Genomic DNA, 16,864 nt, shown 5'->3' on the forward strand with positions numbered 1-16,864 from the left:
AAATGTTTATACTGTAAACACACAGGATCAGGCTGTGCATAACCATCATAAGCCATCTCTAGGCCAGCAGTCATAGAAACATCTTTAAAGTGAATTGAGGAAAGTGTGTAGGCTGTACATTGTAGGAGGCTATTCTTCCATTGGGGGGTGTAGCAATTGTGCACACAGAGATGGACGCGGTCATCCATCTTGCTAAGGATCCTCCATCGTGTATCTCTCTCCCTCCAATCCCCCCTCCCTCCCTGTTGAGTGACACGTGGTCCCTGTGTTTGGGTTCAGAAGTACACAGGCAATCAGGCACAGCGGGACAGCTTCATGGTTATAAATCCCAAATTAGCTGGTGCCCGGGTGTCTGTTAGCTTCTCAATCTGAGAGAATCGTAAAACCATAAACCAGTCCTTCACTGGGCTTCAAAGACATTCCAGCTAGCCATAAAACAGACAACACATTTAAAACCCACTTTTCCATATAATTTTATATCTAGTGATGGGAAATAATTGCATTAAACCAAGCATATATTCGGATAGCTCGGTTTAATGTGAGTCGTCTGATATCTTACACCCCCTAGCTGAAATCTACAGGAGAGCAGAAAACGATATCTCCTTAACCGTCCCAAGCAGGTATGTCATATTTAACATCTAGACGTTCAGCAGATGATTCTGCTTATTAATCTACTAGTGGCTAGGCTGCTACTCATGATATAAACTGGGAGGGATTTTGGTTCTAGCTTGGGTCTCCGCCTAAACACCCCTCCCCAAATGAGGCGATTGGTTCTCTGCTTTAAGGAGACACCCTTCTGAGTTCCTAGAAAAAGGCTGTTATGCTGGGAGTGGTTGAGTTGAAGTTGAAGAAATCTCCCTTTTAATATCGGAACCGACTTGGGAAATAACACCCCTTTTGCTCTGAAAATTAATCTGCTTAACCCAGGACTTTTGGCAAGTACTCTACCTCTCTAAAACTTCTTTCTGTTATTTCTTTGCTGTGTTATTGCTCTCTGTATTTATATATATATATTGGCTACATCTTTTCTGTAAATATTTTTATTGCACTCTTTTGACTTTTTTAGTAATAAATCCTATTATCTGAAAAGTGTTGAACTGTTTCGAAAGCTCTTTAATGCAAATTAAGAATCCCTGTCTCTGAAGAGCACTGCGGTGACAGTGGTATACAGACAATTATACAAACATCATAGTGTTATTGCTAATATTTGCGAGTTTCCTCCTACTTTGTACAAAAAGGTGGTTGTGGCAGTGTGAAGGGTTAATTGCGTAATTAACCTGACCCAGTAACAATTGCTCTCAGGCTGCGGCACATAGGTTGTGGTCCATTAGCTGGAAAATCTTTGTGCAGGGTGCAGCTGAGCGTGGCATTGTTACCCACATGACAGCGCGGTTTTAGATTGGCTAGTCTTTTGGTCACGAGTTGGTGAGAAGGGCTGGGGCTCTGACGCCGCGATCGTCACGGGGCAACTATCCTTCTGACACCAATGATTTGGGGGACTATTCTCCCACTATTCAACGTTGCCATTGAGACTATTTAATTTACAGTAACTTATATTTTTATTGATTACTCCCTTTTTTATATTAAAGTGATTGTAAAACCTCACCTAAAACAACCCATTCAGTTTAAAATAGAATTGAAAGACAAACATTTGTGTATAGATTTAAAAAAACGTTATATTCACCTTTTTCCCTTTTTTCTAAGTGATCACATACCATCTGTTGTCAGCTGCATAAGAGCTGGGGGAAGAGGAACAGCAGTACACCGATCTTCCCAGTGCAAGGCTGTGTGGGGGGAAGGGTCAGGGCAAGTCTGATCATTGGAGAAGAGTAGACTGAGTTCCCAGCACAGCTAGAGACCATGTCTGTGTCTGTAGTCAGGTTTTAATAGGAGAGGAAAGGAACTGGCAGGAACACCAGGTATTCACACTAAGGAAGCAATACAAAGAGAACAGGATACTTTTTAATACAAGTACATGGTATAACAGGCACATATCAGGAGTATAGAAAGTTGGGTTTACATATTCTTTAAATACATGTTTTGCATTCGCATACTTTTTTTTGAAGAGCATATGAGGTTTTTTTTTAATGTTGTTTTTTAATGTTGAGGCATGGAAGATTTTAGAAGAATTTAGCACATCTGTTCTCATTAAGGTTGAGAACCACTGGTCTATAAAGTATGATGAATGAGTTGAAATAATTAAACTAACAATGGGAGCAGCTAGTCAAGTGACCTCTTCTTTTTTTTTTTTTGCCAAAATGACATTTACTTTGAGATAGACCTCTCCTTGTACAAAATTATATAATGTGTAGCCAGCTTGGAACAGAGAAGCATCCACTTTGGCAATCTTTGTGTTTCAAATTCACACTGACACTATAAATTGTATCTTTTCTCTCTAGGTTATGTGGCTTTGAACCATTTTTTGACCCACGGGGTGATCAGTACATGTACAGCAGGATCCTTACTTGTGACTTTGAATTTGTTTCTCCCTGGTGGGATGAAATCTCTTTAAATGCCAAAGACCTGGTAAGAAATGCTTTATGAAATGAGCTTATTTCATAGTTCTCATATCTTATAGCAGTCTAATTATTTAGCTTAAACTGTTGAACAGACACACCAACTTATACAACAACTTACAGTTGGGGCTGTACATACATTGGAGTTTATTCAATATGGTAAAGAGCAGTGATGAGCCGAACACCCCAATAATAATGATTTGCTAAGTAAAGTAACTAATAGAAACCTCACAAATTTCAGTGCAAAAATTTGGTTTCTCATTGATTGCTTTGCTACAGATTAGGGATGACCTGAACGTAACCAAGGCCAGTCTGGCAAAACCACCTCACACGAAAGCCAGGTATGTTGGATTCATCAGTAGTCCCTGATAAAGAGCAATAATGTGAGAGAAACTCACAATAATCAATCAGAAAGCATATATCTAAACTGGAATTTGTGAGGTTTCTCTTGGTTGCTTCATTTAACACATTGTTTGCATTTTTTTATGATAGCGCATTGTGCCCAGACCAGGGGCAGACTGACAACTCATGGGGCCCCCGGGAAATAGGGGATCATGGGGCCCTTTTGTAAGAAAAGTCTGAAGGAGGCTGAAGTATTGCTGTGTCTGGCACAGAACAGTACTTTAAATCTAACAAGCTGCAGTTTGTATCAGGGGCGGACTGACAACTCATGGGGCCCCTGGGCAATAGGGGATCATGGGGCCCCTGTGTCTTTGCCCAAACTCAAAAAAGTCTATGAAAAAGGTACCAGGGGCATCTCATGGGGCCCCCTACTGACTCCAGGCCCTCGGGCAGTGCCCGAGTTTCCAAATGGTCAGTCCGCCCCTGGCCCAGACTATGCACATTAAAGTATTTTCATATGCTAAACAAGCAGTAAAAGAACTAATAAAACAAAAAAAGGATTAATTTATAATTTATCTAAAGCGGATTTGAACTACAAGCATTATCTCCTTATTTACCAAAATTCCTTCCCCCCCCAGGTATAAATGCTGCAATAGTTAGTACATATACATACCTTACTCCCTGTTTTTATACTGCAGGAGTCAATGTCACCATGCCAGACAAGAGTAGCCCAAATCTTGCAAGGTGGCACTCCAGAACAGTGCATGAGCATTGTCTTGTGAGATTTTGGGTGCTCAGAATTTTAAAAACTTGCTGGAAGAATGGTCACCCCCACCTAGATAGCCACAGAGGATTTTTCCTTATATGTAACTGCAGTGTTTTGGAACAGGGGTGGTCTACTTTTTAGTACTAGGTCCACTTTAACAGAGATGTTTGGGAATAGAAAAAAAAATCATACTCACCTAGATGGCTGCAGCACTGATCCCAGCTGCAGCTGTCCCCCACCAGTTCTGCACTGAGAACTGCGCGATCAAAGACCGCTGATTGCTCAGTCCTCAGTCTTCAGCGGACAGAGAGCTGCTGACTGTTAGTCACCGGCTCTCTGCTCTCTCCGTCCATTCACTGAAGTGCCAGGCTGTGGAGGCAGTGGCTCGTTGAGAGGCTGAGCCTGCTGCCAGTTCAAGCATCTGGGTGGATCCTAACTTTAAAGTTGAGACCACTCCAGAGCCTGCACTGGTTGAGTGACATTAGCTGACAGTGAGTTTTAGCCCACTGTAGGCTAAAATGGGTCACAGGAGTGCAGAAGGATGTGCACTCCTGTTATCTATAGAAGTATAGCTAAAATAGCTTTGGCCATACATAGTTAGTCTGGTTGAAAAAATCTAGTTCAACCAATAAAAAGGAAAAAAAAATTATTCCGTTTTATATACACAATCCTATACCCACAGTTGATCCAGAGAAAGGAAAAAAAAACCCCAGCAAAGCATGGTCCAATTTGCTCCAGCAGGGGAAAACATTCTTTCCTGGTCCACCAAGAGACAATCGGATATTCCCTGGATCAGCTTTACCTATAAATATTAGCATCCAGTTATATTATGTGCATTTAGGAAAGAATCCAAGCCTTTATTTAAAGGAATCCACTAAGTTGGCCAGAAGCAGAGCTTGAGAGAGTCTATTCCACATTTTCACAGCCCTTAATTTAAAGAAACCTTTCCGTATTTGGAGATTAATTCTCTTTTCCTCCAGAAGTAAAGAGTTCCCCCTTGTCCCTTGTGATGACCTTACAGTGAATAACTCTACACCAAGTTCACTATATGGACCACCTAAGTATTTATAGATGTTGATAATTTCCCCCCTTATTCTCCTCTTCTCAAGAGAGAATAAATTCAGTTGCTCTAATCTTTCCTCATAGCGGAGCTTTGATTGATGCCCAAAACTGAACTGCATATTCCAGATGAGGTATTACTAAATATTTGTACAGGGGTAATATGATATCTCTCTCTCTGGAGTCTATACCTCTCTTAATACAAGAAATAATTTTGCTCACTTTGGAAACCACAGCTTGGCATTGCAGAATGCTATTATTAAGCTTGTGATCAACCAGAACTCCCAGATCCTTGTCCACTATTGATTCTCCCATTTGGACTCCCCCCTATTATGTATGATGCATGCATATTCTTAGCCATCATGTGCATAATTTTGCATTTATCAACATTAAACCTCATTTGCCACAATTAATCAGCTCATTGAGGTCGGCTTGCAAGTTGGAGACATCTTGTAAGGACATTATTCCACTGCACAGCTTGGTGTCATCTGCAAAGACTGAAATGGGATTTTTAATCTCAGACCCTATATCATTTATAAATATATTATAAAGAAATGGTCCCAACACTGAACCTTGGGGTAAACAACTAACAACCCTAGACCATTCAGAGTATGAATCATCAACCACTAATCTCTGAACACGGTCTTTTAGCCAGTTTTCTACGCATTTACATACCGATTTTTTTCAAGCCTGTAGAGTTTACCTTACACATTAGCCGTGTGTGGGGAACTGTGTCAAAAAATTTTGCAAAATCCAAGTATACCACTTCCACTGCCATTCCTTTGTCTAAGGTTTTGCTTAACTCCTCATAAAAAGAAATCAGATTTGTTTGACAACTTCTGTCTTTCATGAATCCATGCTGTCTGTTGTTTAAAATATTTTTTTCCAGAAAGAACTCATATATGTGGTCTTTAAATAAACTTTCCAGTATCCTCCCAATTATAGAAGTTAAACTAACAGGTCTGTAGTTACTTGGTAAAAACTTTGATCCCTTTTTAAATATAGGCACCACATCGGCCTTACCCTATTCCAGTGGTACTATGCCAGTCATTAAAGAGTCCCTAGGAATTATAAACAATGGCTTTGAAATTACAGAGCTCGATACTTTTAGGTCCCGTGGGTGTATGCCATCTGGTCCAGGTGTTATATTCTGTCTAAATATTTTTGGACCATATACATTTTGAGCCATTGTTGATCATTTGGAGCTGTGTCAATACCATGCCCATTATGGACAACAGCTTCCTCATGCTCCATTGTTTACACAGGGCTGAAGAAGGTATTTAATACATTTGCCTTCTTTTTGTCCCCAGTCACCCACTCTAGATTATTTTGTAAAGGGCCTACATGTTCAGACCTGATCTTTTTACTAATATATATAATATTAATATATTTGAAAATTTTTATTCTACTTTCTTTTGTAATCTGTAGCTCATTTTCAATCTTGCAGCCCTGATTTCCTTTTTACATATTCTGTTGTATTCCTTGTAACAATTAACTGATGATAGTATTCCTTCATTTTTATATTTTTTAAAAGCTCTTTTATTATTATTTATAGCTTTTTTTTTTTACTTTGGCTGTGAGCCACGTAGGTTTTATTTTTAGCCTTTTAAACTTTATTGCCCATGGGAAAATATTTTGCAGTGTGTTCACATATGAACTTTTTGAAGAATTCCCATTTTTGTTTTGTGTTCATCAATGCCAATATTCTCTCCCAGTCAAGGAAAGCAGCCCTCATCCTTGGAAAAATGTATTCTCTTAAAGTTGATTTTAGATTTCCAGTATGTGCTTGTTGTTTACAGCTGAAATCATGTTATGGTCACTGTTACCCAGATGTTTTTTTATATGGACATTTGTAATAAGCTCTGCATGGTTTGAGATTACCAGATCTGGCAGCGCATCATTCTTAGTTGGGGCCTCTATGAACTGTATCATAAAATTGTAATGTATTAGGTTTATAAATGTTAAGTGTTTCTTCAGTGCCATTACTCCAGTCAATTTCAGGGTAGTTAAAATCCCCCATTATTATCACTGTCCCAGCCCTTTCTATCTGTGCAAGGAGCTGCGTCTTCACCTCCTCATTAACACTGGGTGGCCTTTAACAATTTCCAATGATTACCTTTGTAGTGCGCACATCTATGTGCAGTTCCACCCATAATGCTTTAGCCTCATTACACTCTCCATCAACTAGGTCCTCTTTTACATTTGCTCTGAGATAACTTCTCACATAGAGACAGATACCACCACCTTTCCTTTTCCCTTTCTCTAAAGAGAACATAGCCAGGAATATTAATAGTTCAGTCATGTGAGGAATGAAGCCAAGATTCAGCAATACCAATTAAATTCTAGTTCTCTTCGTGCACCAAAGCTTCCAACTCATCTGTTTTATTTGGCAGACTTCTGGCATTAGTGAACAAACACTTTCATTCATTGCCACAAACATATTTTGCACATTTTTTATTTTAGTTCCATTTCCAATGGTTGTTTGTAACATGGGAACCTTCTTATCAGCTGCCATAGCCCTCCCCCCATCTTTCCCTATTCCACCCACCAATAGGGACTGGCCCCAGTCTGACCTGTCTGCCCCATTATAGTCTAATTCTCCCTCCCCCTCAATCCTAGTTTAAATAGTATTTAAAGGTAAATACTGCACCTTTAAACACTAAGTGTTTTACACAGCAACCTATCAGATCCAATTCTACCGTGAACATATATAACACGTATATGCACATCACCTATGCCTGCTTACAAAAACCATATAAATCTACCCCCTAACTGTCCATCTAAAACTAACACAGCATCCAGAGGGGGTTGTACAAATGCCACAAAGCTTTGCTTAAAAAAAATGTACCCCCATCACCCAGCAACCACCCTGTACCTGCATGCAATGAAAATGCACACTGATGTGCACTTTTCTGGGCAACAACATGTAGGAGCATATTCCCTCCCAGTTGCTTCTCAACCACTCCCTGGAAAGCGACTCACCACAGATGGCTTTTCATGGGGGGCAACAATCGTTACCACTGATATAAATAAGCCCTAAAAACATCAGCCACTCTAGCAGGTTTTTTATTTCTACATGAAGTATACTTTGGTCTTAAAATCCCCTGATCTCAGTGCCCAGAGAAGCACTCCCCTTCCAGCTTGAAGCAAGAGGAGAGAAAGCAACAAATAAAGCAGTGGTTATTTTCATTTCTTTTAAGTGTTTTTAAGTTTTGATTTTATATTTGTCCTTAAATGAAAACCATATCTGATTATATTATGAGAGACGGTATATACGGTTGATTTATATGGTCATCATGTGAGTACATGACCACTGTGCATATATATACAAGTTCATACAAAATTAAATAACTGATTAAGTTACAGATATATATAATGCTGTTGCAGTCCCATTTGTACTGTTCACATTTTGACACACATAGATATGTCTGGTCATGTGCACAATAGAAGATACTAGTAATCTTTTAGACTATGAGAGGAAGCTTAAATTATCAAGGAAAGCTGGTGTTGGATAAGGATTATGTTAAGAACTTTAGTTATCTAGTCTTCAGTCTGCAAAAACGTGTTATGACCCTTTAAAAGTGATCCTTCACTCCAGTTAATTAGCATGTTTATGTGCATTAAAGCCAATATCTTTATCATCCATTGAGGCATGCAGAAATATAATAGTACTTTTTGGGTTCTACTGCTTCCTACAAGAGGTTTGGATATTGGCAAACAAAGAACGTTAAGCCAACTCCCATATAACCCTGCTTCCAACCACCATGCCTTAGGCCCCATTCACACCTGAGCATAGCGTTTTTGTGCATTTGTGCATTTTTTTACATGTTTTTATGCATGTTTGCTAACGTTTGTGTGAGACTTGCTTAGGCATTTTTAGGCTTTTTGAGTTCTGGTGTTTTTGTATTAGTCAGTAGAGGAAAATGTAATCTGTGACATCAGTTGTTGCCATGTTTTGGCATGCCAGAAAAACGTGTGACAAAATGTGTGATTTGCACATTTCCATGTATTTCTATGGGAATAAAAACATGCCAAAAACGCATCAATCTGCCCGAATGCAGCTACAAAAGTAGCTACAAAAACTTTTTTTTGAGCTTTAGGCGTTCTGCTTCAGGCGACTTGGTGTGGAGATGTGTACCATCTCCATACTGTAATATTGATTTTTTTTTCTCCCTGAGTGTTTTGGAGCCTCGAGCTTCACGTTACAAAATGCTGTTTTGGGTGTGAATGGGGCCTAAGTATTTTGCTAGTGTCTTAGAATGTTGGACACCTTTTCCCCTGGTGTGCTGAAAAACATTTTAACTTTGGTTTGACCCAGTCTCTAGAGACTCATGCATCCAGCCTCAAGTGAATTGCATTTAAAAGCTGTATCTGGACCCTGCAGAACTGAAAGATGCAACCTTTCAGCACTGGGCTCTGCATTGTTTCAGTTTGGCGACCCTTGTGTACTGTGTTAATTAACCGCATACCACTTTCTAGGTCTAGGCCCTGGCTAAGCCTCTGGTGCGACCCAGTCTCTGAGGACTTAAACACTGATTTAGGTCAGTGCCTTGAGCCTTCAGCCTTGAGGAAACACTTTCTTCTTGCTTCTGCTGCTTTCAAGACATCTGGTGCACCATCTAGTCTCCTGTTTCGTTCCACAGCAATTTGGTCACCTTAGGCCACCTGCCAACCTCATTTGTATTAGCTGCCTGGACATATTTATTTAATTTGGATTCTTCTGAGGTTTTGCATGGCAGTGCAAATAGTCCATGTAATTAACAAATACATGTATTTGACATGTATTTTCATCGGCAAAACCACATGTATTGCTTTCTACGTGAACTTATGCAAAATCGGGTTCAATGTATTACACAAGTGTCAAGGACATGGTTTTAATAGCGATTGTGACAAGTCATATGTCCACTGCTTGGCAGAAAAAGAAATATGAACCATTATATGTGCATTTGAGAGCTGCTGTGCAGTTAAAAGGACAGGTACGCAACTGCTGTTTAAGAGATGGCACTGTCAGAGATATTATTAGGTTCAATTCACAAAGTTTTACATATACTGTAGGTAAGGATCCTTTTTTATGTATAAAAAAAGATCTCTGTGCTTAGCCCAATAATGTATATATTGAAAAAGTAAAAAAGTGAACTGCTGCTACTACCTTCCTGAATACTAGAATATATCATTTCAACACATTAGAAAAGTGCGCCGTCCACTTTAAATGTGATTAATAAATAAATGAATACCGTATATACTCGAGTATAAGCCGACCCGAATATAAGCCGAGGTACCTAATTTTACCACAAAAAACTGGGAAAAACTATTGACTCGAGTATAAGCCGAGGGTGGGAAATGAGGCACCCCATTATTGGTGTCAGTGGAATAGTGCCCCATCTTTGGTGTCAGTGGGAGGAATAGTGTCCCATCATTGGTGTCAGTGGGAGGAATAGTGTCCCAACATTGGTGTCAGTGGGAGGAATAGTATCCCATCATTGGTGTCAGTGGGGGGGTGGAGGAATAGTGCCCCATCGTTGGTGTTAGTGGGGGGGGGGGAATAGTGCCCAATCGTTGGTGTCAGTGGGGGGGAGGAAAAGTGCCCCATCGTTGGTGTCAGTGGGAGGAATAATGCCCCATCATTGGTATCAGTGATACCAATGATGGGGCACTATTCCTCCCACTGACACTTGCTGACCCCTGTTCCAGTATGGTGCTGCTGCAGCCAGCATATGTGGTTGCAGCAGCACCTAAGCACGGCACACTTACCTGCATCTCCTTCACTCGATTTTCGCGGGGCCGCTCAGCTCCGCCTCCTCGCCGGTGATTGGCCGCCTGTGTGCCTTTCCTGAGCTACAGTTCTGGCGGCCAATCACCGGTGAGAAGGCGGAGCCGAGCAGCCGCGCGAACATCCAGTGGACGAACCGAATGAAGGAGCAGCCGCGCTTCCTGGACCGGATCGTCGTGGGGCCGGAGCCAGGTAAGAGACAGCAGCCCCCTGCCCACCCCTGTACATAGTTTCCCTTCTGTTCTGTCCCCCTGCTAGACATCTGCAGACGTTGACTCGAGTATAAGCCGAGGGGGCCGTTTTTCAGCACAAAAAATGTGCTGAAAAACTCGGCTTATACTCGAGTATATACGGTATGTGAAAACTAAAATTCATTTACGCCCAAATGATAATTAGTCCATAAGAAGTACAAAATTACGCAAACTAAAATACATATAACACCAAATGATATTTCATATACAGTGCAATGCAGTGCAAAATAAATGCATGTAAATAAGTCTCCAAATCGAATGTCAGGAAAAAGTGCTGTGCCAAATTAATCTTCCAATCAAGTGCTGCTGTGCTCAAAAGGTGCTCCTCAGAAAAACAGGCAAGCCTCTTACCGAACCAAATTGATCTCAAACTATAGAGATCAAATGAGCGGCTAGCAGCTAGAAAGCAATGGAAAAGCATTTGACTATTCGGCCGGGGTGTCAGTCCATCGGCTTGTGCATGGTGACGTCACAGAAAGACTCCGCCCAACGCAGTTCCCCAAAAATGGCATCCACCGGGATTGTGCAATACTTAGGTTTTAAATAAAAAATTAGTTTTTATTGGGGTTGCACTATGAAGTATTTTCTTGTTTAAACCCTTTCATGGACAATATCCACTCAGTTGATCTATAGCTTGAGATCCGTTTTGGTTCTGTAAGAGGCTTGCCTGTTTTTCTGAGAAGCACCTTTGGAGCACAGCAGCACTTGATTGAAGGATCCTTTTTTAGCCATGTGACTGAGTTTTAACTCCTATTGAAAATTAGGATCTTTATCCTGGTGTGTTAGCTTTGTGAATTGAGACTAATAACATGTTACAGAGACTTCTCTTTTTAGACAGCATGCATTAGAGTTTATGATCTTAAAAATGCCCTGTTAGTTATACTGCCATGGTAGAGAACTTTCTGGGTTAAAGTATTGACATGATATCAGACACTCCGCTGTTAGAGCCATTACTGTTGTATGTTAGAGACACCCTTCTGCAAAGTCTTCGGCAGTATAGTAGCGAATAATAGTAATCTCACCTCCAGGCAATGCTGATCCTTTCTCTTCTTGCAGACTAAAGTGGGGGTGACCCTAGACAACTGTGAGAGGTCAAGGCTGTAGGGACTGCATTCTCATCCCACTGACTGCTGGGCACTACCTTCTCTTTAGTCTTTACTCAGTGGTCAATGAGCATTTATTTCCTACACATTCTGCATGAAGTGATTTTTTTTTATTTTTGGCATTTTTGTAAACACTGTAGTACCCACAATCTTTGAACCCAACTAGACCCCAAGGTCCCACGCTAAAGTTCTATGCCAATATGAAACTTCCACCAGTAAGAGTTGCAACAGAAGACAAAGCAAGAACACAAACTGATGAGCAACTCTGCAAGTAACTGTAGCAGAATACTGTATATACTGTATTTATTATGTTCTTTAAGCTCCACAAATACACTATAATTGCAGGTCAAGAAGCTAATTGTGCTGGATCCACAGAAAAGACTAACAGTATCTCAGGCCCTAGAACATCCGTGGGTAACAGGAAGAGCTGCTAAGGTTTCTCATATGGATCAAACACAAAAGAAACTTCAGGAATTTAATGCAAAGCGCAAGCTTAAGGTGAGTTGTGCTCCACATACAGATTGCCAAAAGATATGTTTTATACAGTGTCAATTCAGATCCCAACTACGGCACTACCTGGCCAGAATTTGCATATTCTCCCTGTGCCTGCGTGGGTTACCTCGAGATATTCCGGTTTCCTCCCACACTCCAAAGACATGCCAGTAGGTTAGTTGGCTCCTGTCTAAATTGGCCCTAGTATGTGTATGTATGAATGTGAGTTAGGGACCTTAAATTATATGCCCCTTGAGGGTTAAGGACTGATGTGAATGTACAATATATGTAAAGTGCTGTGTAAATTGCTATACATGTACCTGTAATAAATAAATATACAGCATCCATAAAGCATATCTAAACCCCCCCAAAAAAATGGAATATATTGTAGGTTACTAACCCTTACTTTTGGTGGCTGCATCACTTTTCTTGTTTAGGCCTTTTCCTTTTTTTCTTTATTTCATTTTTCATTTGGTAATCCTATGAATAACATACATTTATGCCTTAACGGTATCTGTGAAGGGAGCCATGGTTTCCACACAGGCTGGATTTCAACCATTTCTGCTTTTGTTCATCTCTGTTACATGAGTTTTTTTTACCCTGCTGGGGTCATACACTGCAGGCTGAATGAAAGTGGCCATAACAGAACTCCTCAATCCAAGCTAAACAGCAGCAGGCTTCTTTGACAGTTGAACAAATGAACGACTTTTATCTATTGGAAATTTGGTCATCAGGCCAACACACTAAACGAACGTCAGCTGGTTTATGAGGAAATGGATGAAATTTCCTCAGTGTACAAGCAGCTTAATTCAGCCCCCACATCTAAAGTTCTTCTTTAAGTTAAGCAACATACACGTCTATGTAGACCTGCTTTAACATTGACATTCATTTTAGTAGTTAGTTGCTTAAAGATGGACCCCAAGCTGGAACAAATGGGTCAATATGTCTAGGGCTTCCAAAATAAGGAGAAATATATACAGTTGTGTTCAAAATATTAGCAGTCAGACATCACTAACCTGATCAGTCACTGTTTTTGGTAGAAATGATATTTCTACATGGCAAATAATTTACTAGCAGGTGTAGTACAGTAATAGAAATCCAACAGACCCAACAGTCATGACATGCATGCTGCTGATTCTGTGTAATTGAATCACTAATTGAAAGGGGCATGTTCAAAATAAGAGCAGTGTGGAGTTCTATTAGTGAGGTTATTCATTCTTTGAAAAACAGGAGTCAATTACTGCCCTTATTTAAGGAAGGAAGGCAGCAAATGTTGTACATGCTGGTTACAGTGCATTTCTCTCTGAAATTCTGAGGAAAATGGGTCGTTCCAGACATTGTTCTGAAGAACAGCGTACCTTGATTAAAAAGTTGATTGGAGAGGGGAAAACATATAAAGAAGTGCAGAAAATAATAGGCTGCTCAGCTAAAATGATCGCAAATGCTTTAAAATGGCAACCAAAACCTGAAACACGTGCAAGAAAGAAAAAAACTACCATTCGAATGGATAGAAGTATAGCCAAAATGGCAAGGACTCAGCCAACAATCAGCTCCAGGAAGATTAAAGAAGGTCTATAGTTAGCTGTGAGTACTGTTACAATTAGAAGACACCTATGTGAAGCCAAGCTATCTGCAAGAAGCCCCTGCAAAGTCCCACTGTTGAAAAAAAGACATGTGCTGAAGAGGTTACAATTTGTCAAAGAGCACATTGACTGGCCTAAAGAGAAATGGCGCAACATTTTGTGGACTGATGAAAGTAAGATTGTTCTTTTTGGGTCTAGTGGCCGGAGACAGTTTGTCAGACGACCCCCAAACACTGAATTCCAGCCACAGTACACTGTGAAGACAGTGAAGTATGGTTGCGCAAGCATCATGATATGGGGATGTTTCTCATACTACAGTGTTGGGCCTATTTATCGCATACCAGGGATCATGGATCAGTTTGAATACATCAGAATACTTGAAGAGGTCATGCTGCCTTATGCTGAAGAGGAAATGCCCTTGAAATGGGTGTTCCAACAAGACAACAACCCCAAACACACCAGTAAACGTGCAACATCTTGGTTCCAGACCAACAAGATTGCTGTTATGGAGTGGCCAGCCCAATCCCCGAATCTTGATCCAATAGAAAACTTGTGGGGTGTCATCAAAAATGCAGTTTCTGAGGCAAAACCAAGAAATACAGAAGAACTGTGGAATGTAGTCCAATTATCCAGGGCTGGAATACCTGTTCACAGGTGCCAGAAGTTGGTTGACTCCTTGCAACACAGATGTACAGCAGTTCTCAGAAACAGTGCTTATACAACTAAATATTAATTAAGTGATTCAAAGGAAAGCAAAATCTTCAAACATTTTTCAGTTTATATAATGTTTGAGTTTGTAAAGAAGAATACAAACACTGCTATTTTTTGAACAGTCTAATATTTACTTTTCTTCAATTGTTTTAGAGGAACACAAATTTGATATATTTTTCATCATGTTTTGATTTGAAATAGAATGTGTAGTGTTCCCAATGCATTTGTGTGTATGGAAATAAAAGCTATTAGAAGGATTTTGAGCTTTATTCACTTTTTTCAACACACTACTATTATTTTGAACACAACTGTACCTAACTCCACACTCCAGTTTGCTCCCTTCATCCACACAACCTGTTCAGTGCTGCCTTCTCTGCAGTGACTTTGGTCGCAAGCTCACATCCCCAAATACAATGCAGGGTCGCTAGCCCTGCATTGTATGTGATGATGCTGAGGGACCACCTCACCTCTGAAGCTTTGAGGTGAGGAGGGCAACACTGGAACCTTCCAGAACAGGGAACAGGGTAAGTAGTATCACTCCTAAATGGAGCTATCATTTAACCCCTCACAGTGTGGGAGGAACCCACAGCAAGAGTATTTTTGTGTTCCAGCCTGGAGTTTAGCTTAAAAAAAACAGAGTTGAGAGGAATATAAAGTCTACCAAAATACAGATCATAAATAGAATTGTCTATTTTTTGTTCATTCAGTGCATGTTAAGATTTGTTAGCACCCCGTAAATTCACTATACATCACCACACATAGCATAGTTGTGAAGTCTTATACTAAAGACAATGACAAAGACAATCATCTCCCTGAGACCATGTTTATTCTCACTGATGCTGGGGCCAGGACATTTTCTATCCTCACTGGCCTTAATCCAGCCCTCCTAAAGTCTGAAGGACTTATAAAACATTCACATAACACTTTAGTTTTATTAATTAAATTACTCTTATACAAGTGTATTTTTATTCATTTCAAATGAAAGTGTAAAAATGATTGTATTTCTCTGGTATTTTATACTCTTCAGGCAGCCATGAAAGCCGTAGTAGCTTCAAGCCGCTTAGGAAGCCACAGTCATGTTGAGAACTCAAGATGTCTGCAAAGCTCACAAGTTCAACAAAGATATAATTGTTCAGGTTCTGATGCAGGAGAACCCCATTCGACAACTGAACAGCAAAGCATCGTACAGGAACCATCTCCTGAACCTGTACAACAAGAGCATTCTATAAGCACTGTCATGGGAACTGAGAGTTAACACCATCATTATTTTGCCACCTTTTCCTGATCTAATGAATTATTAGGACACAGATATATGCAGGAACAGTCAAATACCAAGGACGTTCATTAACCAAGTGTGAATGATGTGCTGGTAATCTGTGTAATGAAACATCAAGAAATATTAAAAGCCGCTGATAAGCCTCACCTACAGCAAATCAAAGTAGTTCTATCCTTCTAAATCAGGGGTCTCCAAACTGCGGCCCGAGGGCCAGATATGGCCCTTTGCTACCCTTTATCCGGCCCTTGGGGTACTATTCCTCACACTGAGACCAACAATGGGGCAGCACCAATTATGGTGTACTATTCTTTACACTAGAACCAATGATGGTGTACTGTTCTTCCCACTAATACCAATGATGGGGCACTCCTCCTCCTACTGATCATCAACCCTGAGGCCATGTTTATTCTCACTGACGCTGGGGCCAGGACATTTTCTATCCTCACTGGCCCTAATCCAGCCCTCCTAAAATCTGAAGGACCATATACTGGCCCTTTTTTTTAAGAGCGTGGAGTGTTATAAATGAAGCCTACCATACTTTGAAGTGCTATTTCCTAAATAATTATAGTGGCTACAACAGATAGCTTTTACATTATGGGCACTTGCTGATAACAGGGCAAAGGAAAATAGGAAAGTAAAGGTGCATCAATTTCCAGCTGTTACTTGTCCAAGTGGAAACTTTAGCTTAGGTTTTATGCTTGATCTCTGTTGTGCTCATATAGTTAGATTATTAGTTTAATTAGTTCCACATTTCCATGTGTTAAAACCATGCTGTTATACTCATGTTTAACATTACATTTTTATAGATCTGAGCTGGAAAAACAAGCTTTAATATGAGTATATTTTACAATGTCAAAAAATAACTGAGTCTTGATGTGCTATAAGCACATAATGCTAAATGTATTACTTGATATACAGTCAGGTCCAAAAATATTGGGACATCGACACAATTCTAACATTTTTGGCTCTATACATCACCACAATGGATTTGAAAT

General features: G+C 40.2%; 1 protein-coding gene across 1 annotated transcript in view; it reads left to right on the forward strand.

The window, feature by feature from the left end:
* Positions 1-16,803, forward strand: part of LOC149468551 (calcium/calmodulin-dependent protein kinase type IV-like) — a 106,338-nt gene extending 89,535 nt beyond the window's left edge. The window contains exons 10-12 of the mRNA XM_089670095.1: positions 2,400-2,526; positions 12,153-12,305; positions 15,621-16,803. Coding sequence (XP_089526221.1) covers positions 2,400-2,526; positions 12,153-12,305; positions 15,621-15,848 — 508 coding nt within the window. The 3' untranslated portion in view covers positions 15,849-16,803. The remainder of the gene's footprint in view (positions 1-2,399; positions 2,527-12,152; positions 12,306-15,620) is intronic.
* The last annotated feature ends 61 nt before the right edge of the window (positions 16,804-16,864 follow it).

The sequence above is a fragment of the Staurois parvus genome, unplaced genomic scaffold (assembly GCF_062004578.1).
Source record: "Staurois parvus isolate SC_StPar_1 unplaced genomic scaffold, SC_StPar_1.0 ptg000086l, whole genome shotgun sequence".
Taxonomy (NCBI): Eukaryota; Metazoa; Chordata; class Amphibia; order Anura; family Ranidae; genus Staurois; species Staurois parvus.